At 44.1% G+C, this 17,292-nt stretch overlaps 1 protein-coding gene across 6 annotated transcripts in view; it reads left to right on the top strand.

The window, feature by feature from the left end:
• GPLD1 (glycosylphosphatidylinositol specific phospholipase D1) overlaps positions 1 to 17,292 on the top strand; it is a 53,583-nt gene that overhangs the window by 32,653 nt on the left and 3,638 nt on the right. For 2 of the 6 annotated variants that reach the window (XM_057555598.1, XM_057555601.1), the window contains 13 exons: positions 103 to 168; positions 1,812 to 1,935; positions 3,916 to 4,052; positions 6,162 to 6,348; positions 8,665 to 8,775; positions 10,122 to 10,196; positions 10,296 to 10,452; positions 11,434 to 11,575; positions 12,391 to 12,496; positions 12,585 to 12,678; positions 15,497 to 15,673; positions 16,014 to 16,174; positions 17,256 to 17,282. In XM_057555598.1, the coding sequence (XP_057411581.1) occupies positions 103 to 168; positions 1,812 to 1,935; positions 3,916 to 4,052; positions 6,162 to 6,348; positions 8,665 to 8,775; positions 10,122 to 10,196; positions 10,296 to 10,452; positions 11,434 to 11,575; positions 12,391 to 12,496; positions 12,585 to 12,678; positions 15,497 to 15,673; positions 16,014 to 16,174; positions 17,256 to 17,282 (1,564 nt within the window). The remainder of the gene's footprint in view (positions 1 to 102; positions 169 to 1,811; positions 1,936 to 3,915; positions 4,053 to 6,161; positions 6,349 to 8,664; positions 8,776 to 10,121; positions 10,197 to 10,295; positions 10,453 to 11,433; positions 11,576 to 12,390; positions 12,497 to 12,584; positions 12,679 to 15,496; positions 15,674 to 16,013; positions 16,175 to 17,255; positions 17,283 to 17,292) is intronic. The other 4 variants (XM_057555599.1, XM_007197139.2, XM_057555600.1 and 1 more) reach the window with 3 other exon arrangements.

Here is a 17,292-nt window from a genome sequence, read left to right on the forward strand (position 1 = left end):
AAGACTTTTGGAGGTGGTTTGAAATGTTACACTGATTCTCAGAAAATTTCATGCTTGAAAAGAAGGTAGAAAACTGCCTAACTCATTTGACTATTTCCCCAGTAACTGCAACCTACCTGAGAACCCTCTGTTTATCACGTGTGGCAGCCAGCAAAACAATACCCACGGGTAAGTGGATTCCGAAATGGCTCATAGAAAAAGAACATCTCACTCATTCAGAGGGGTGCTCAGTAGACTCTGAAAGTGTGGGCTTTGTAGACAGAGGTTCAGATTTCCAGGTTCAAATTCCACTTACAGCTGTGTGATTTTTAAACAAGTTGCCTAATTATTTTTTGAGCTGCAGCTTTCTCCTTTGGCAAACTGGAATAAATACATATCCATACTCCCAGAATTATGGTATGGATTATGTGCAAGAATGGATGTAAAGCAATTAGCACATTAGTAAGTTGCTCATTAACTGGTAAATGATAGTTAATAGTATTATTATTATTATTGTCACCACCATTATTGTTATTATTCATAAAGTTTGGCCAAATTCCACCCTGAAAAAGTAATTATCAACAAGACAGGGTGGGGAGAAGTCCTCTCAGTTAGTTTCTGAGGAAGAGGGCCAGAGGATCTGCTTTGTATTCTAAGGGGTGGTATTCCCTGCTGGACTCAGGTACCAACTACCAACCATTCATTCATGCATTTAAGAACTATATTAATCCTAATAAATATTATTACTAATAATACAATTACAATAAAATAGTACAAATTATAAAATAATATTTCCTCATCATTATGTGCCAGGAACTAGTTCAGACATTTAGAGACCTCACTGGGAACAAGACAGAAACAGTTTCTGCTCTCAGAGGATGGCGGGTGGATGGGCACTGAACAAGAACTTGTAAATACCCTTGAGTATTAGGAAGGACAAGTGTTGGGTGCTTAGGATGTACCACAGAGTGTCCTCAGTCACAGGAGACTTCCTGTGAAGAACTGATGCTTCAACCAAGATATTTAGGTGAGCAAGTGTCTGTTACTCAAAAAGAGGGCATTGCAATAAAAGATGCTAAGGTGAGAGAGAGTTCGGAGCTTCCAAAGGATTGAAAATGTGCAAAAAGTGTTCAGGTAAGCCCTCACTTTTTAATTTATGCGAATTAGGTAAGTTTTGTTTTGTTTTAATTAAATTGAACGCCTTTAGGTTGGGTTTGCAAGCTCTAGATTGTTGGGATCCCTACACTGGCTGGTATCTTATGCGGCCCCCCTTTGTTCACTTGTTGCCCAGCTTCCACTGTAAGCATTTCTGAAACCTGTCTGCCTTCTTTAGGCGTCTGATTGGTAGACTGGTTAAAACATATGAATTTGAAAAAAAAAAAACAAAAAAAAAAAACATATGAATTTGAAAATGTATTTTTATTGTATAATTAATTCTTGCACGTCTTTAAGGATAAATCAGTCCACCTGCATACTGGTTTCCCGAACAGCTATGACCTTTTCTTGGCCATTTGTATGAAATGTTGACTTTTGATTTTTTTTTTTTTTTTTGTATCTGGAAGGAATTCAAACTTATACGTTTTATAGATCTTATTTTTGTAAGGACAGGCTTTTTCAACCTTGGAAATGTGTTTATTAAAAGATGTTGTGGAATCTCCTATAAAAGTTTTTTTAAAATTTTGTTTTTTGTGTTGCTGTTCCTTCAACTTGCAGATGTTAAAATTTTATGACCTTTTAACCTGTGATTAACTTGACTATAGTTTTCAACTCAGTTATTCAGGGGGAGTTGCTATTTCCTCAGTCTTAACCAGTTTATTCCTCTCTCTTTCCAGCAGCTCAAAAGTACAGAAAAATGATTTTCATAGAAACGTGACTGCAGCCCTAACTAAAGATATTGGAAAAAATATAAACTATACCAAACGAGGAGTGTTATTTAGTGTGGATTCCTGGACCATGGTAAGAATTTTCAGCTTTTAATGGAGAGACAGGCACCTGCCGCTTCCTGTGATACCGCGTTTTGTAGAGTCGCTGGCTGTTTAATCGTTCATTGAAAGTCACCTGGGCGTGAGCCAGGCTCGCAAGTATCCTTGGCCTCCAAGTCTGGCTTGTTCCGGAAACATCCTATGACGAGAGTCTGGACCTCAGTGGCCTTTGGCAAGCCAGGTGGAGCCCAAGGTGGCCGTGGGGCCAGTCCTGCTCTGTCCTTAGGCAAAGTGTGTCAGCAATATTGTAGGCTCACTGTGCAAGGCCCGACACCAAGGGGACACCACTGCGTATGAAGTTCCTCCATGAGATCATCTTAAGTGTCATTCCACCAGGGAGATAGAAGATGAAAGGGAAATAGCCTCTGACATTTAGAAAATTTCAGTCTAATAGGGGTGATAAATACAAAAATAACCATTTGTGAGTAGGATGCAACAAATCCTATGGTTGGGGGTGGGGATGGGTACATAGCCTCTCATGAGGATAAAAAATTATATCCCTACTATCAGAGAAGGCTTCATGGAGGAGGTGGCATTTGAGTTAGGCCTTGAATACTAGATGGTTTTTCATCAGTGAGCATGTATTTCTGGTAGTGGGTTGGGAAAGTTTCACGATGTTTGGAAATCTGAGTAGTCTTATTTGCCTGGAACACAAGACAAGGGATACAAGGTACCTGCGAGAGTTGGGGAGGGAGAAGGGTTTAGACAACATTGTGAGCTGGGCGAGGGCCCGGGCAGGGCCTGCTTCACAGGTCTGCAGCCTGCATGGTCACACAGAAGGCCATCTCACTTGGTTTAATGCTCTGCTGTCATTGCCTTAAAACTCTTAATAACTTGGGAACAAAGAACTTTGCTGAGTTCTACAAATTATGTACCCACACCTAGACCTGGGAAGCTCTGTCAAAGCAACTTTCATTTGGTCTTGCAATTATGTGGATCAGTCTCCTTTGCAAAGGGAAAATTGTGTAAGAGAAGGACTTTATATTCCCAAGGCCTGGGTGGTACCTGGCATGGTACTTCCTGGATGAATGAGGACGCCAGAGCTGGGCATCAGATGAGCAATCTGCGGATGGCAGGCCAGAGGTGTTAGACTGGAGAAACGGAAGGCACGGTCCCTTCCTGCAGCGCCCTCATAACCTGCACTTCTCTGGAGCCTGAGCTGTCCAGGGCTGTCCCGTGGCTCTGAGCTGATTCTGCTCTAGGGCAGGCCCGGGAATTCTTGTTTGGTCTTATGTTACCCCTGGGTGGATTTCGGGTTGTGTTCCCTGAACTTGCATGGATCTAGTGCCTGGTCAGGTTGTTCAGGGCGACTGCAGTCTGTATTTGTGTCTCTGCAGTAACCACACTAAGAACAATTCAGCATCCCAAGCTGAGGGGCTTGCCATCCCCTCATTTCTCTCGCATACAGCTTCCAGCACTCCGCATGTGACCCCTCGTGCCTGCCCGGTTTCTTGGGACTCAGAGCAAATCCAGCAGCCTCTCAATTTGAGTCTGGTTGGGAGGGTTTCTAGCATTCCTGGTGGTATTTCAGTTCATTTGTTTGGTGGGGGGGGGGGGAAGAAGGATATATATATATACAAATATAATTACAGTTCTAGATTTGAATGGACTCATCTTTAAAAAAAACTTTAGTTCGTAACAATTATTTTGTTCAGTTACATTCTGCAAATTAATAGACCATCCTGACTTGGTTTAGGTTAATCCCAGATGACTCTTTCTTTCCGTGATGGCCCTGACCTCTAGGGCTATAACTGCCATCTGTGAGCACACACTGGGGGTGGATTTCACTCTCTTAATTGCCAGTCTTAAGTCGTCTTACTTGTTGATAGGAATCGATAAGTTATTTTTCAGCACTTGTAATAACTTGTTTCCTAAAGTCTAATGCTTTTGGCAGGAAACGGTAGCTTTGTTGATTATGCCGTGTCTTTTTCTGTCTGTAATCATTTTATTTCAGGATTCCTTATCTTTCATGTACCAGTCTTTGGAGAGGAGCATACAGGAAATGTTTACTGGCAGCTCTCAGCCACAGAAGCATGTTTCTAGCCCCTCAGCATCTTACTACTTGTCATTTCCCTACACAAGGCTTGGTTGGTACGTATGAGTTTATCTAATTCCTGAATGTTTTCATCAGTATTAATTTCAAGCAGTCATTCACAAATGTTTAAAATGGTGCCTGTTAGCACTTTATTTTTCAATCAATTCATCATCAACAAAAACAGTAATTTTGTGGTTAAGTTCTGGTAAAGATAAAATTATCTCCTTAAAATTGGTCAAAAATATGTTTAAATACAAACAAGTTTTACTTTATTAAATAACCACAACAATAAACTATTACTTTATAGAATATTTGTAAAGCTTCAACGTTTTCGGAGATAGATTATTACAGATATCTTGGCACCTAATGACATTAGAAGGATAAAAGTAGGTAGCTATTATGGTGACTGGACTATTATAACTTCATAAGGCAAAAGCCTAGCACACCACAATAATTTTATAAAGAGAATGTTAGGGATTCCTCTGATTTTAAAGATCAACTGTTACCAAACTGAACTCGGGTCCCCTCGCCCAAGGCACAGCAAAGCCAATCTACTGATACCGAGCTGCGGTGAAGGAAAGTACAGCATTTATTGCAGGGCCCCAAGCAAGGGAGTTGGAGACAAGCCTCAGGTCCACTCCAATTTGGTCTTCGAGTTAAGGGTGTTTAAAGGGGGAGACCAATGAAGCTGGGATCAGTCATCGTCTTGTGACATTTCTGTGACATTTCTTAATCATACTCTCAGGGGTCAGGATGTTTCGGTTTATGATTCTCTGGCCAGGTGGTCCATGGCTTGGGGATCTGATAGCTCGTCTTGGCCTGGAGAAACAACCTGAGTTTGTACGTTAATGATATCTACAACAGCCATTTTAGTACATTAACGATGTTATCGACAACAGCAGTTTTAGTCATCTGACTCTGGTTGAGGTAGTATTCAGTTAGCACAGGATTGAGGTCGGAGGGGACAAGAAAGGGAATAAAGTTTTGGATAGAAAGATTAATCATAAACTCGGTAAGGGAACTTGGTTTTAGGGGGACTCAGTTTCACAACCAAACTGAGCCCAAGGATATAAAAGTGACTATTTTTGGGGGGTTTTTGTAAAACCTCTTTTCTTAAACCACACTTTTTAAATCCAAATAACATTGCATTTCCATTGGAACAATATACCGACAGCCCTTCCTCTTCAGGCCGCTAATGCATTCAGCTCCAGCACAAGGAATGGGGGGTGAATGCTGTCTTTACTGGCCATTCATTTGTGAATAATGAATAGCTCTTCTTGGCTGCCTTCCTGAAAATCCAAATGAGGGCCTCCTGCTGGGCTCTCTGCCACATGGTGGGGGGAGTGGGGTGGGGGGCAGCACAGAGGTCCTTCCTGGGGGCCATTACTGGCCAGAGTCCAGCCTTGGGAGTGCAGAGACCAGCAGTGTCTCCACGGTGTGCATCTGACCCAGTTCACCAGGCGTCACACCCGTTAGAAACTGCTCTTCTCTTTTTCCTCTGTTCTGCTATTTATTCTTATGTGGTCATCAGAACCAGAATAAATAAATGACTTTTGGTCATTCCAGCCCCGCCAGAGACATTTGAACTATTGACTCAGTTTGTCCAGCTCTGTAACTGGTAGGTCATGGACTCTCATTTAGAAACATCCACTAAACCTGTTAGGCATTGAACTTTTTCCGATATAAGCCACGCTATGTAGCTATGGTAGAAATAAAATGGTCTACTTACCACAAACTTGTCTTTGATCAGGTAACAAATTGAAATGAGTTGAGCCGATTGTAAAGTAACCTGTGCCATTGGCTGATGGCGAATTTCCTCTCTGTTCTCAGGTGGAGCCTGGGATTGTGCTTTGGCTGCTCTGGGTTTTGCATGTAGGACAAGGTGCTTTTGTGAGGATGCTTTTTATGTGTTCAGGTTATATGGTCCAGAAATGCCCGGAGGCCTTGATTTGTCCAGTTTTGTTGTTATTTTTTCTGCCGGAGAACAAGGCTGAATCACACAAACAATATTACCTCAGAGGTGAATATTCACAACAGTCATACAGGATGGAAAAATCCATGAGAAGGAAGTTAAATTCTAGAATCCAGAAAGGAAAGGAGCAGGAGACAGTTTTACTCATAGCTCTCAGTAGACACTGCAGTGGGTTCCCTCTTCTTCCTTACAGGGCGATGACCTCGGCTGACCTCAACCAGGATGGGCACGGTGACCTGGTGATGGGCGCCCCGGGCTACAGCCGCCCCGGCCACATCCACGTGGGGCGCGTGTACCTCATCTATGGCAATGACCTGGGCTTGCCCCTCGTTGACCTGGACCTAGACAAGGAGGCCCATGGGATCCTGGAGGGTTTCCAGGTGAGGCCCCCATCTCATATTTTCCCTTTTAGTGTCAATAAGCCACTGCCCGCATTTCCCGGCAAACTCTTCCAGGATGAATGACTAATAGCAAGAATAATGATAGTAACAAACAGCTGGTGGCCAGCATTTGTACAGTACTTTTCATGTTTAAAAGCATGTTCACGTCATTAATCTCATTCTATCATTAACTTTGAGTGTGTAGTCCAATACCTTCCAGAAACAGCCATACTATTTAGTGGCTTTGAGTAGCCAATCAGAATGTGATATCTTGATAATATAAAACCTCGTTTGGTGTGTTTCTTTTAATATAAATATTTTATCTTGTAAGAATTTTAGATTCACAGAAAAGTTGTAAAGACAGTGCAGAGTTCCCATGTACCCTTGACCCAGTTTCCCCTGTGTGTTAACATCTTACGTAATTATGGCATACTTGTCAAAGTTAAGAGACCAACACTGATAAATTGCATTTTTTAAAAAAAATTATTTATTTTTGGCTGCATTGGGTCTTCATTGCTGCGCACGGGCTTTCTCTAGTTGCGGTGAGCAGGGGCTACTCTTTGTTGCGATGCGCAGGCTTCTCATTGCAGTGGCTTCTCTTTGTTGCAGAGCACAGGCTCTAGGCGCGTGGGCTTCAGTAGTTGTGGCACACGGGCTCAGTAGTTGTGGTGCATGGGCTTAGTTGCTCTGCGGCATGTGGGATCTTCCCGGACCAGGGCTCGAACCCGTGTTTCCTGCATTGGCAGGCGGATTCTTAACCACTGCGCCACCAGGGATGTCCATATAATCTAGTTTAAGCTCTGATGGAAGGAGCCTCTGAGTCCGAAAGGTGTTAAGTTGATGGCCAGTGTAGGAGGTCACACAGTCCCAGAGGGACAGCATTTTCTGGAACCTTCTGACACCACATGAGAAAGTTCCGAAATAAATCAACTCATTCTTGTTACTTCTTTCTTCACCAAGCCATTCCCCTGTCAGACTGTGGTGTAAAGTGTAATCCTTTGGTCTCCTGTAGACGAGGAATAAGAAAGGCAGCTGCTTCCTGTGGATGAGAAATTCTCTCAAAGACACTTGGGGTGAGGAAGGAGGTAGCTCCATGCTCTCTTGTCCCAGTGACCTTTGATAATTTGGAAGATGGCCAGATTAAGGCATGTGCTAGGGATGGGAATCCGGTACTCATCCCTGGTCTGCAGTTAACCTTTCTGGTCCTTGTCTATAAAGTGGAAGATTAGGATAGATAAGCATTTGCCTACTTTAGAATGCTGTGCTTTTCCTGGAATGATGGTTACCCTGCAGGAGGGCTTGATAGTAAAGCTGGTGGTGATGAAACGAACCCATCTTCAGTTGGCAGGGACCTCTATTCATTGGTCCCCATCCTGCCCCAATGTGCTTGTGTCCCGGGGCAGTCCTCTCTCGTTTATCAAGTTCCTGCCTTGTAGAAAGGGGCTGTGTTCTCAAATGCCATTGCACACAGGTATAGAGAGATCAGGCAACAAATAACAGATGTGGGTTCTGGGGCATGTGTGTTATGTGGCAAGCATCACTTGTGCAAGACTCTTCATAATAGGAGAACCTCATGAGTTATTTTTAGGTCTAGGCTCATTCTAGACAGTAGGAGATGAAAGATCTAGAAAATCCACCTTGGAAGAAAATTGTCCCTGAATGGAGTGAATTTTCCAGCTGTAAACCACAAAAGTAGGAGTAATAAAAGTATGTACGTTAATCCATGTGAAATGCTTAGTGTCTACAGCACTGTCATCAATAGAACTTTCCGTGATAATGGAGATCCTTTAAAGCTGTGCTGTTCAGTGTGGGAGCTACTAAGTGCTTTGGCTTTTGAGCATTTGAATGTGGCCAGTGCAACTGAAAAACTGTTTGGGTTTAATGTTAGGTAATTTAAATTTAAAAGTAATAGCCACATTTAGCTAGTGGCTACCGCACTGGACAGCATGGCTCTAGAACATCCTGAGTATTCGACAGATGTTAGCTACTGTTATGTGATTATTATCTTGGATACTTTCCAAGAGGAGTCTGGTCCTTAACGTGGGGCATGATACACACCAGACCATTTTCTGAAAACCTAGAACTTTTAAGAACCGACCTTCTTCTCTCCGGCACCTCATCTTCCCCTCGGGGCAGACAGATGAGCCAAACACATCCTTAGGGCAGAGCTACCCACCTGGCGGGTCATGGGTGTGTTACGGGCGGCTGCAGTTCTATTCCTCAGTCCTGGCGTGCTGGGTGGGGTCCCCCAGGGAGTCAGGTGTGCTCTTCTGGAGGTTGTGGCTCAGCCAGGGGAAGTAACTGGTGCCTCTTCAGCCCTCAGGTCGGTTCGGCTCTGCCGTGGCCGTGCTGGACTTTAACAAGGACGGCATGCCTGACCTGGCCGTGGGAGCCCCCTCAGTGGGCTCTGAGAAGCTCACGTACACGGTAAGGAGGCTGCGGGGGGTGATGGTGGCGGATGGGGTGGCAGGGGAGGAGACACTGAGCGGAGGCTCCGGAGGAAAGCAGGCAGCAGGGGTGCCGGGCAGAGCTTTTGTGGGGAGATGATCCCAGCCCCCCATTCAGGTGCTTGATGGGACTCCGGTTACCTGGCAGCTCCTGTTCCTGCCTCCCTGGCCTTAGCTGGGCTTCACGGGTGGCACTCCACCAGGTACTGTACTCTTCCTCCCCCCTCCCCCGGGATGCTGAATGATAGGGAAGGCAGAAATTCCAGCTAATCCATAGCCTCCTGTCGTCACAGCAGGGAGGTGACTTCCTGGATCTTTCCTCTCATGCAAGGAACCCAACGGGTTCCCTCTTTCCTTACCGAGAGCAGAGATCCTGGGTCCTGGCCCACAGGGCTTTCCTCCCACAAGTCCTCCACACCGTAGCCGGGCACCGCGAGTGACAGTGGAGTCAAAGGGCCTTCGTCTCCCTCTCCCACTGCAGGCTCACCTCTTCCTCTCCCTCCTCACCCTGTTTCTAGTCCTGTGAACAATTTGTCATCCAGACGCATCAGGTGCCCTCACGTTAGGACTAGTGCTCATCCAGCTCCCTCCACCTGGAAAGCCCTTTCTCCCCTTTTTTCTGTAGGGGTGAAATGTCACTTCTTGCAGGAAGTGTGATCTGATCTCTGGCTCAGGAGACACTTTGTTGTCCTGTGCTCGCTGCACCTTTGTAGCTCCCCACGCTGTGGTGTCACAGTTGCCAATTGGCCAGCTTTTGGGGCGGAGAGAGGTTGGTCTTATCCATCACTGTGTACTCAGTCCTTGGCTCACTATGGAAAATAAATGCATGTAGAAGGAGTAGGGATGGAGACAGACAAGTTATAAGATGAGAAGTGAGAACTAGTTCGTAACACAATAACAGCACAGCCTGCATCCCAAGGCAAGTAAGCAGTACTGACACGACGTGTTAGTGTTCAGAGAAATAATGGGCTGGGCTGGGGGAGGGCTTCGTTGAAAAGCCAGAAACTGAGCTCAGCCTTGAAGGGGTGGGGAGTTGAGCAGGTCATTCTGCAAATACACTGAACAATTATGGATGGCAGATCCAGAGCAAGACGCTGGGGAGGCAAAGATAAAAATGACAGTTTCTGCTTTGGGGCTCTAATAGTCTGATGGAAGTGGCCAGCACACAGGACTGGACACTGACTTCTGGCAGTAACTAAGCTCCTGACCCTACAGGGCTCTGACGGTGATTTATTTCATCATCAGTCACCTTTGTCTTGCTATTATTTAAGGTTCTCGGGTCACCACCAAGTCTTAACGATCGCCCTGTGGTTTGTCCTTCTCTAGGGTGCGGTGTACATCTACTTCGGTTCCAAACAAGGAAGACTATCTTCTTCCCCCAACATCACCATCTCTTGCCTGGTATGTTGAGCACCTTTGACAGGTACAGAAAACTAGAACTCGCCATATCCTACTTGCCTCAAGGGCTGAATAAGACGTGTTTTCCTGTTTCCTCTTCAGGACACCTACTGTAACTTGGGCTGGACACTCTTGGCCGCAGATGTGAATGGAGACAGTGAACCTGACCTGGTGATTGGCTCCCCTTTTGCTCCAGGTGGAGGGAGACAGAAGGGAATTGTGGCTGTGTTTTATTCTGGTTCCAGCCACAGCGACAAAGGTAGTGCTTGCTGGGGCTGGGGGTGGAATGGGCGGAGACCTCCGCTGCTCTAGTCTGTGGTGCCTTCTCTTGCATATGGGTTTTTGTCCTATTTTCCTCATTGCATAGCATTTCACCTTAATTTTCTAACACTCTTATTCTTGCAGATGTTCTGGCAAATGATATGGATAGATTCACTGAATAAACAAAGAGGGATCCAGCGTGTAGATCCAGATCCAAAGGAGGGGGCGATAGTTATTCTTATAGTGTCTCAGTGGAATGGAAGAGTAGAAACACTCAAGCATCCCAGTGATGCTCTAACTGTCCAACAGGCCCTTTTTGCTGTGCGGCTTGTGGGATCTTAGTTGCCCCACCAGGGATTGAACTCGGGCCCTTGGCAGTGAGAGCACGGAGTCCTAACCACTGGACCGCCAGGAAACTCCTAACAGGCCCTCTTTTTATTTTTTTTAAATTTTTTTAAAAAATTTATTTATTTATGGCTGTGTTGGGTCTTCATTTCTGTGCGAGGGCTTTCTCTAGTTGTGGCAAGTGGGGGCCACTCTTCATCGCGGTGCGCAGGCCTTTCACTGTCGTGGCCTCTCTTATTGCGAAGCACAGGCTCCAGATGCACAGGCTCAGTAGTTGTGGCTCACGGGCCTAGTTGCTCCGCGGCATGTGGGATCTTCCCAGACCAGGGCTCGAACCGTGTCTCCTGCATTAGCAGGCAGATTCTCAACCACTGCGCCACCAGGGAAGCCCAGGCCCTCTTTTTAAATAGCATCCTCCACTCCACAGAAGTGAGCTCTAGAAATACATTGCTTATATGAAGCGTGAGTTCCATTTCTGACTTTGGGGCCCTGGGGACAGCGTGGGGGCACATAAGAGTTGTGGCAAAAACTCAGCCCAGTGAACCCGTTTCTCATTGTCCTACAAAAGGGGCCCACTCTTTGCATTCTGGTAGTCTTTCCACGTAAAGTAAAAGGCACTGGTTGTCTTGTGTAGAAGAGCTGAATGTGGAGGCGGCCAACTGGATGGTGAGAGGCGAGGAGGACTTCGCCTGGTTAGGATATTCCCTTCATGCTGTCAGTGTCAATAACAGGACTTTGCTGTTGGCTGGGAGCCCGACCTGGAAGAACGCCAGTAGGTGAGCACTGATGTTGGGGCCCAGGGACCAGTGAGCATGAGGGCAGGTGCCTGCAGCCGTGGGAGCCCACTGAGTGTGGGGTTCAGAGGAAGCAGCTAAGGAATTCTTACCCTTCAAGGAAACGCTAAGGCTCTGGGGCAAGGTTGCAAATGTTCCTTTTTAGACATTTAAAAGAGAGATGGGTGTGTTAGCTTGCCAGGGCTGCCATACAAAGTACCATAGCCTGTGTGGTTTAAACAGCACGAATTGATGGTCTCATAGTTTTGGAGGTTAGAGATCTGAGATCAAGGTGTCAGCAGGGTTGGTTTCTTCTAGGGCGCCTCTCCTTCGCTCACAGACAACCACCTTCTCCCTGTGTCCACACAGCCTCTTTTCTGTGCACCCATCCCTGGTGTCTTTCCGTCTTCTTACAAGGACACTAGTCATACTGGTCAGGGCCCCACCCTAATGACCTCATTTTAGCATGATTACTTCTTTAAAAACCTTATCTCCAAATGCTGTCACATTCTGAGGTACTGGCAGTTAGGATTTCAACATATAAATTTTGGGGGAACACAATTCAGCCCATTAACAGTAGGCATCCCTCTATTTTGTCAGTCGGGAAGTAGAATGGTCAACCTCACATCTGGAGAGCCTTGATATTGGGATTCATTCTGAAAGCACCCCACGCTCATGCCTAGGATCACAGGGACCAGGAGCATACAGGGAGGGGGGCATGGGTGGGGAAGATATGGGTTGTCTTTCCTTGGACCTCAATACCTGGCCAGCATTGAATCCTGTGCCCCATCAGCTAAGACCAGTGTGCTTCATTCCAGTCTGGGCCATTTGTTCCGCACTCGTGATGAGAAACAGAGCCCTGGACGGGTATCTGGCTATTTCCCGCCAAATTGTCAAAGCTGGTTTACCATTTCTGGAGACAAGGTATAACAGCCCCTCCCTCCCCAGGAAAGTGGACACCACAGAGAAAGTTTTCTTAGCTGTACTATATTGACTTACTGCTATTTCACAGGCAATGGGGAAACTGGGTACCTCCCTGTCCAGCGGCCATGTGATGATGAATGGGACCCGTACACAAGTACTGCTGGTTGGGGCCCCGACTCAAGGTAGGTCGCCCGCCATGAAATTTGCTTCTTTTTAGTCATGTGGCTCCTTGACCAAGTCATATTGGGGGAAAGTTAGGAGATATGGGGGCAGACAGACCTGGGTTTGAATATTTCCTTTTCTCATTAATAGCAAGCTGGGTCACCTTGGGGAAGTTACTTAAACTCCCTGAATGCAAAACACAGCTTATAATTATCTGCTTCAAAGATTTGCTGAAAATCACATGTGAAAGTAACTTGATGTGTTTTTTTTTTTTTTAAAGGAAAGCCCTTTAATTAATTTATTTATTTATTTTATTTTTAGCTGTGTTGGGTCTTCGTTTCTGTGCGAGGGCTTTCTCTAGTTGCGGCAAGTGGGGGCCACTCTTCATCGTGGTGCGCGGGCCTCTCACTATCACGGCCTCTCTTGTTGGGAGCACAGGCTCCAGACGCGCAGGCTCAGTAGTTGTGACTCACGGGCCTAGTTGCTCCGCGGCATGTGGGATCTTCCCACACCAGGGCTCGAACCCGTGTCCCCTGCATTGGCAGGCAGATTCTCAACCACTGCACCACCAGGGAAGCCCCGACCTGGTGTGTTTTTAAAGCTCCTATCCCATTGAGCTTGGAGACGGAGCAAATTTTATAAACCAGTTCACCAGGAATAGGTCCACTCTGAGGGTATATGTTAATAAAACATTATTTTGTTTAATTTATGGGTGAGTTAAAAGAACAAAAAAATCTACTCCCTCCAAGAGTATAAAAGTAAATTATGCTTATTGTAGAAATTTGTGAAAATATAAAGAAGTATATAGAAAAAAAACATCACCCCTTATCCAGATATTTTAAAGCTTAAACGCATACATGTTTTTTCACACCTAATATTTTATATCTTAAGCATGTTCTCATGTTAAATATTCTTCTAAAACATTACTTTTGATACCTGTATCACATTATTTCCATATGCACATGCCAACATTTACTACCATCATCCTACTGCTAGAGGGTCTAATCTTAAGACTCTTACTACATATTGTGAAATTATTTTTCAGAAAGATTTTCGTTTCATACAATATATTTGAATAATACGTAGAAGTGGATTGGGCAAAGGAATGGTTAAATCTTTCCTTGCATGAGTAAGGACACAGCATTACAACAGAAAGTTGCTGACTTAGCTTTGGAATCGTTTTTTGTTTTTCTCCTTTACAGAGTCTAGGTAGTGATTTCTAAACTCTTGCAACACACATTACTAATTCTGTCTCACCACTCTTGCTCCCAGAGTGATGTGAATTAGAGCTTCCCAAATTTTCTCAGTTTTAGTCCCTTTACTGCCTTAATAATTTTCTCCATTATCAAATATTGTATAAAATACAGAATAAAAAGGTTAATTACATATATCATGATATATATGATATATAAATGATGCTTTTTGAGATAATTATAAATTCACATGCAGTTGTAAGAAATAATAGAGGTCATGTTACATTTTATCCAGTTTTCCCCAATGATGATAATCTGCACACCATAACCAGTGTCACAACTGGGTTATCAACAGATATAATCCACCAATCTTGCTCAGATTTTCCTATTTTTACTTGTATTTTGATTGTATTTCACCCACCTAATTTGAGGGGCCCAGACAAAATTAAAATTTGTTAAGAAAAATTATCCAGAATTTCAGGTAACAGGAGAGCATAAAGCCAAGCACAGGGCCTTTCTCAGCGTGGGGCCCCGTGTGACTCAATAGGTTGCGGACGCTGTGTTTATGTCCTAACAGCTTAGCTCCTTTGGGGTACTGTACCACTTCTCAAACCCTGGAATCAGATTAGACACCGCTATCCTCATTTTGATCCACACTGATTTTCTAGTGGTACCTGCATTTTACCGTAACAACCCATTATGATAAAATCCCAGTTTTGCAAAGATGTGACATCATTGAAAGGAACATAGGGATCTAATGTTGAAACTGTGACCCACCCCCAGCAGGTAGCTCATGTGGCGTCAGACAGACGTCAGTTACCAGCAAAAATTCAAGACACCTGCAGTATCCGCGTGAGTTCGCCGAAGCGTTTCAGTGTATAGTTGGGGAATCGCAGCTCTATGGACAGATTAAGTTAAATGTGAAAAATCTGATCTACTTTCAGGGAAAGTTTGAGTAGGACAGTTACGCTTGTCCCTCTCACCCTGTCCCCTGACTCGGCAGGATCTCTGGGTCAGACTGGCCACTATACACAAGTTTGAATATTCAGTGAGGATTTTAGGGTGCTGATTAAAAACTATGAAGTACTTTCAGTATGAAAAAGAATACTCAATGATGGCAAGGTTGAAGTGAGATGGGAACTCATACACTGCTTGTGAAATGTAAATCGATATACCTTTTCTAGAAAGAGGTTTGGCAAAATGGCAAGAGCCATTCCCCAAATCCAATGCTATATGGGCCCCTTCTAAGAATCTGTTCTCAGAAAATACTCAGAACTATAGGGAAGGATATTTATCACAGTATTAATTATAAAAGCAAAAAGTTTAAAATGGCCTGAGCATAAAAAAGAATTTTATAATCTGCAAAAACCCCCATTAAAATGTGTGTATGTATATGTAAGTATATATCATCGTCCAGAAAGAAATATATGCTTTATATACGTTTTCTTCTTTATACTTTTTTGGGGTGTTTCCCACACCTTTTATAATGATCATATATAAAAAGAAACCTTGGCATTCACAAATTTAATAGTTTTGACTATCTCACAGTAATCCTGAAAGTCAATGACACAAAGTAACCTATAATTTCTATGTCCTATCTTCGTCCTTGTGATGGCAGCAGTTACCGTACTGTGGTTTATTTCAGATGTCTTGGCTAAGATGGCATTCCTGACCACGACCTTGCACCAAGGTGGAAGCACTCGGATGTATGAACTGCCACCTGACTCGCAGCCTTCTCTGCTTAGCACCTTCAACGGAGACCGCCGCTTCTCCCGATTTGGTGGCGTTCTGCACTTGAGTGACCTGGATAACGATGGCTTAGGTAGGAAGGAACGGTGTCTCGGGCCAATAAGAAAGTCCTTTGCTTAACTGATGAGTCCCCCTAATTGGATCACCTAGGCTCTACCCTCATAATGAATCAAGACCAGAGCCGGATGTACAAGAGTAGTACTTTTTGAACATGGTGACACGAGAGCCACCCACATCAACTATTATTAATTATAACAGAAAACAAAAGCCTCTGACTACGTTGGAATGAAATCAGGACAGACCTAGTAAAAGATGTACTAATATTATTTGTGGAAGTTTGGGTCAGGATCCAGCAGTGGAACAATGAGAGCAAGGAGTAGATACTTCCTGCTGCTGGTTTTCATTGTTTACAGATGAAATCATCATGGCAGCCCCACTGAGGATCACAGATGTAACCTCTGGACTGATGGGGGGAGAAGATGGCCGTGTCTATGTGTATAATGGCAAACAGATCACCTTGGGCGACATGACAGGCAAATGCAAATCATGGGTAGCTCCATGTCCAGAAGAAAAGGTAACTGTTCTTGTACAATTCCATACCATCCTGGGAAAGGATGGCTACTTGCTGATGCCTTAGTAAATTATGTCCACTATAGAACTCTTATTAGAGTTTCTGCCTGAACTCAGGTAACCTGCCCCTTACCCGGGGTCAGGACACAATCCCTTGCTCGTGTTTGTAGGCCCAGCCTGCCTGCTTGCCAGCAGTTCTGCAGTGTTCACCCCCCACAGCTGCAGTTGGATGTGGTGTCATATGGTTCTTGGTCATAGCCGGCCAGTGCTTGGTTAGGAGCCCAGGGCAGAAGAAAACAGGCCATGGCCATTGGAGTTTCATGAAGACTCCCAATCTTTTTATTTCATCTTTCATTGCTTTATTTTATTCCTTTTCTCAGGTGGGTTTCCTTAAGTTTCCTGGGTCTAAAACACTTGGCTGTTATTTTTAAACTTAAAAATTACTTTTTAAATGGCAAAAAATGAAAGTTTATTGTAAAAATATTAAAAAATACACAGTACAAAGGAGAAAATTAAAATCTACCTAGAATTCTACTCTACAGAGATAACGTCTATTAACCTTTTGGTGTATCCTTCTAGTTTTTTTTTGCTATGAACTTAATTGCTACCATTTATTGTGCATTCACTCTGTGCCTAGCACTATGCTATACATAAAAAAATCTAATCCACATCAAAGCTATTAATTTGGTATTTAATACCCATTATAAAGAAATTGAAGATTGGAGAAGGAAGTTGTTATAGGTCACACTGCTAGGAAATAGCAGAACAGAGACTTGAACCAAGAGCTGATTCTCAAGTGCACTCTTAACCACTACACTGTGCGTGTGTATCTTATTAACGGTGGTGACCATATTGTACATGATTTTGTATACAACTTTAAGTTTTCTATGCCTTCCTATTGTCTTATACAATATATCTACCAGACACCTGTAGAGTGGAACTCCTGTAAGTGGAATTTCTGGTGACAAAGGGCTTCTCTAAAATGAAGAAATGTGAGTGTAAGGGTGTAATTAAAATTGGTTTAAAAAAAACCCCATGAACAGTAATAACATTAATAGTCTCCCTTTCTCATCACTTTCTTTCAGGCCCAATATGTATTGATTTCTCCTGAAGTAAGTACCT

Source organism: Balaenoptera acutorostrata, chromosome 10, assembly GCF_949987535.1.
Source record: "Balaenoptera acutorostrata chromosome 10, mBalAcu1.1, whole genome shotgun sequence".
In the NCBI taxonomy this organism is placed as follows: domain Eukaryota; kingdom Metazoa; phylum Chordata; class Mammalia; order Artiodactyla; family Balaenopteridae; genus Balaenoptera; species Balaenoptera acutorostrata.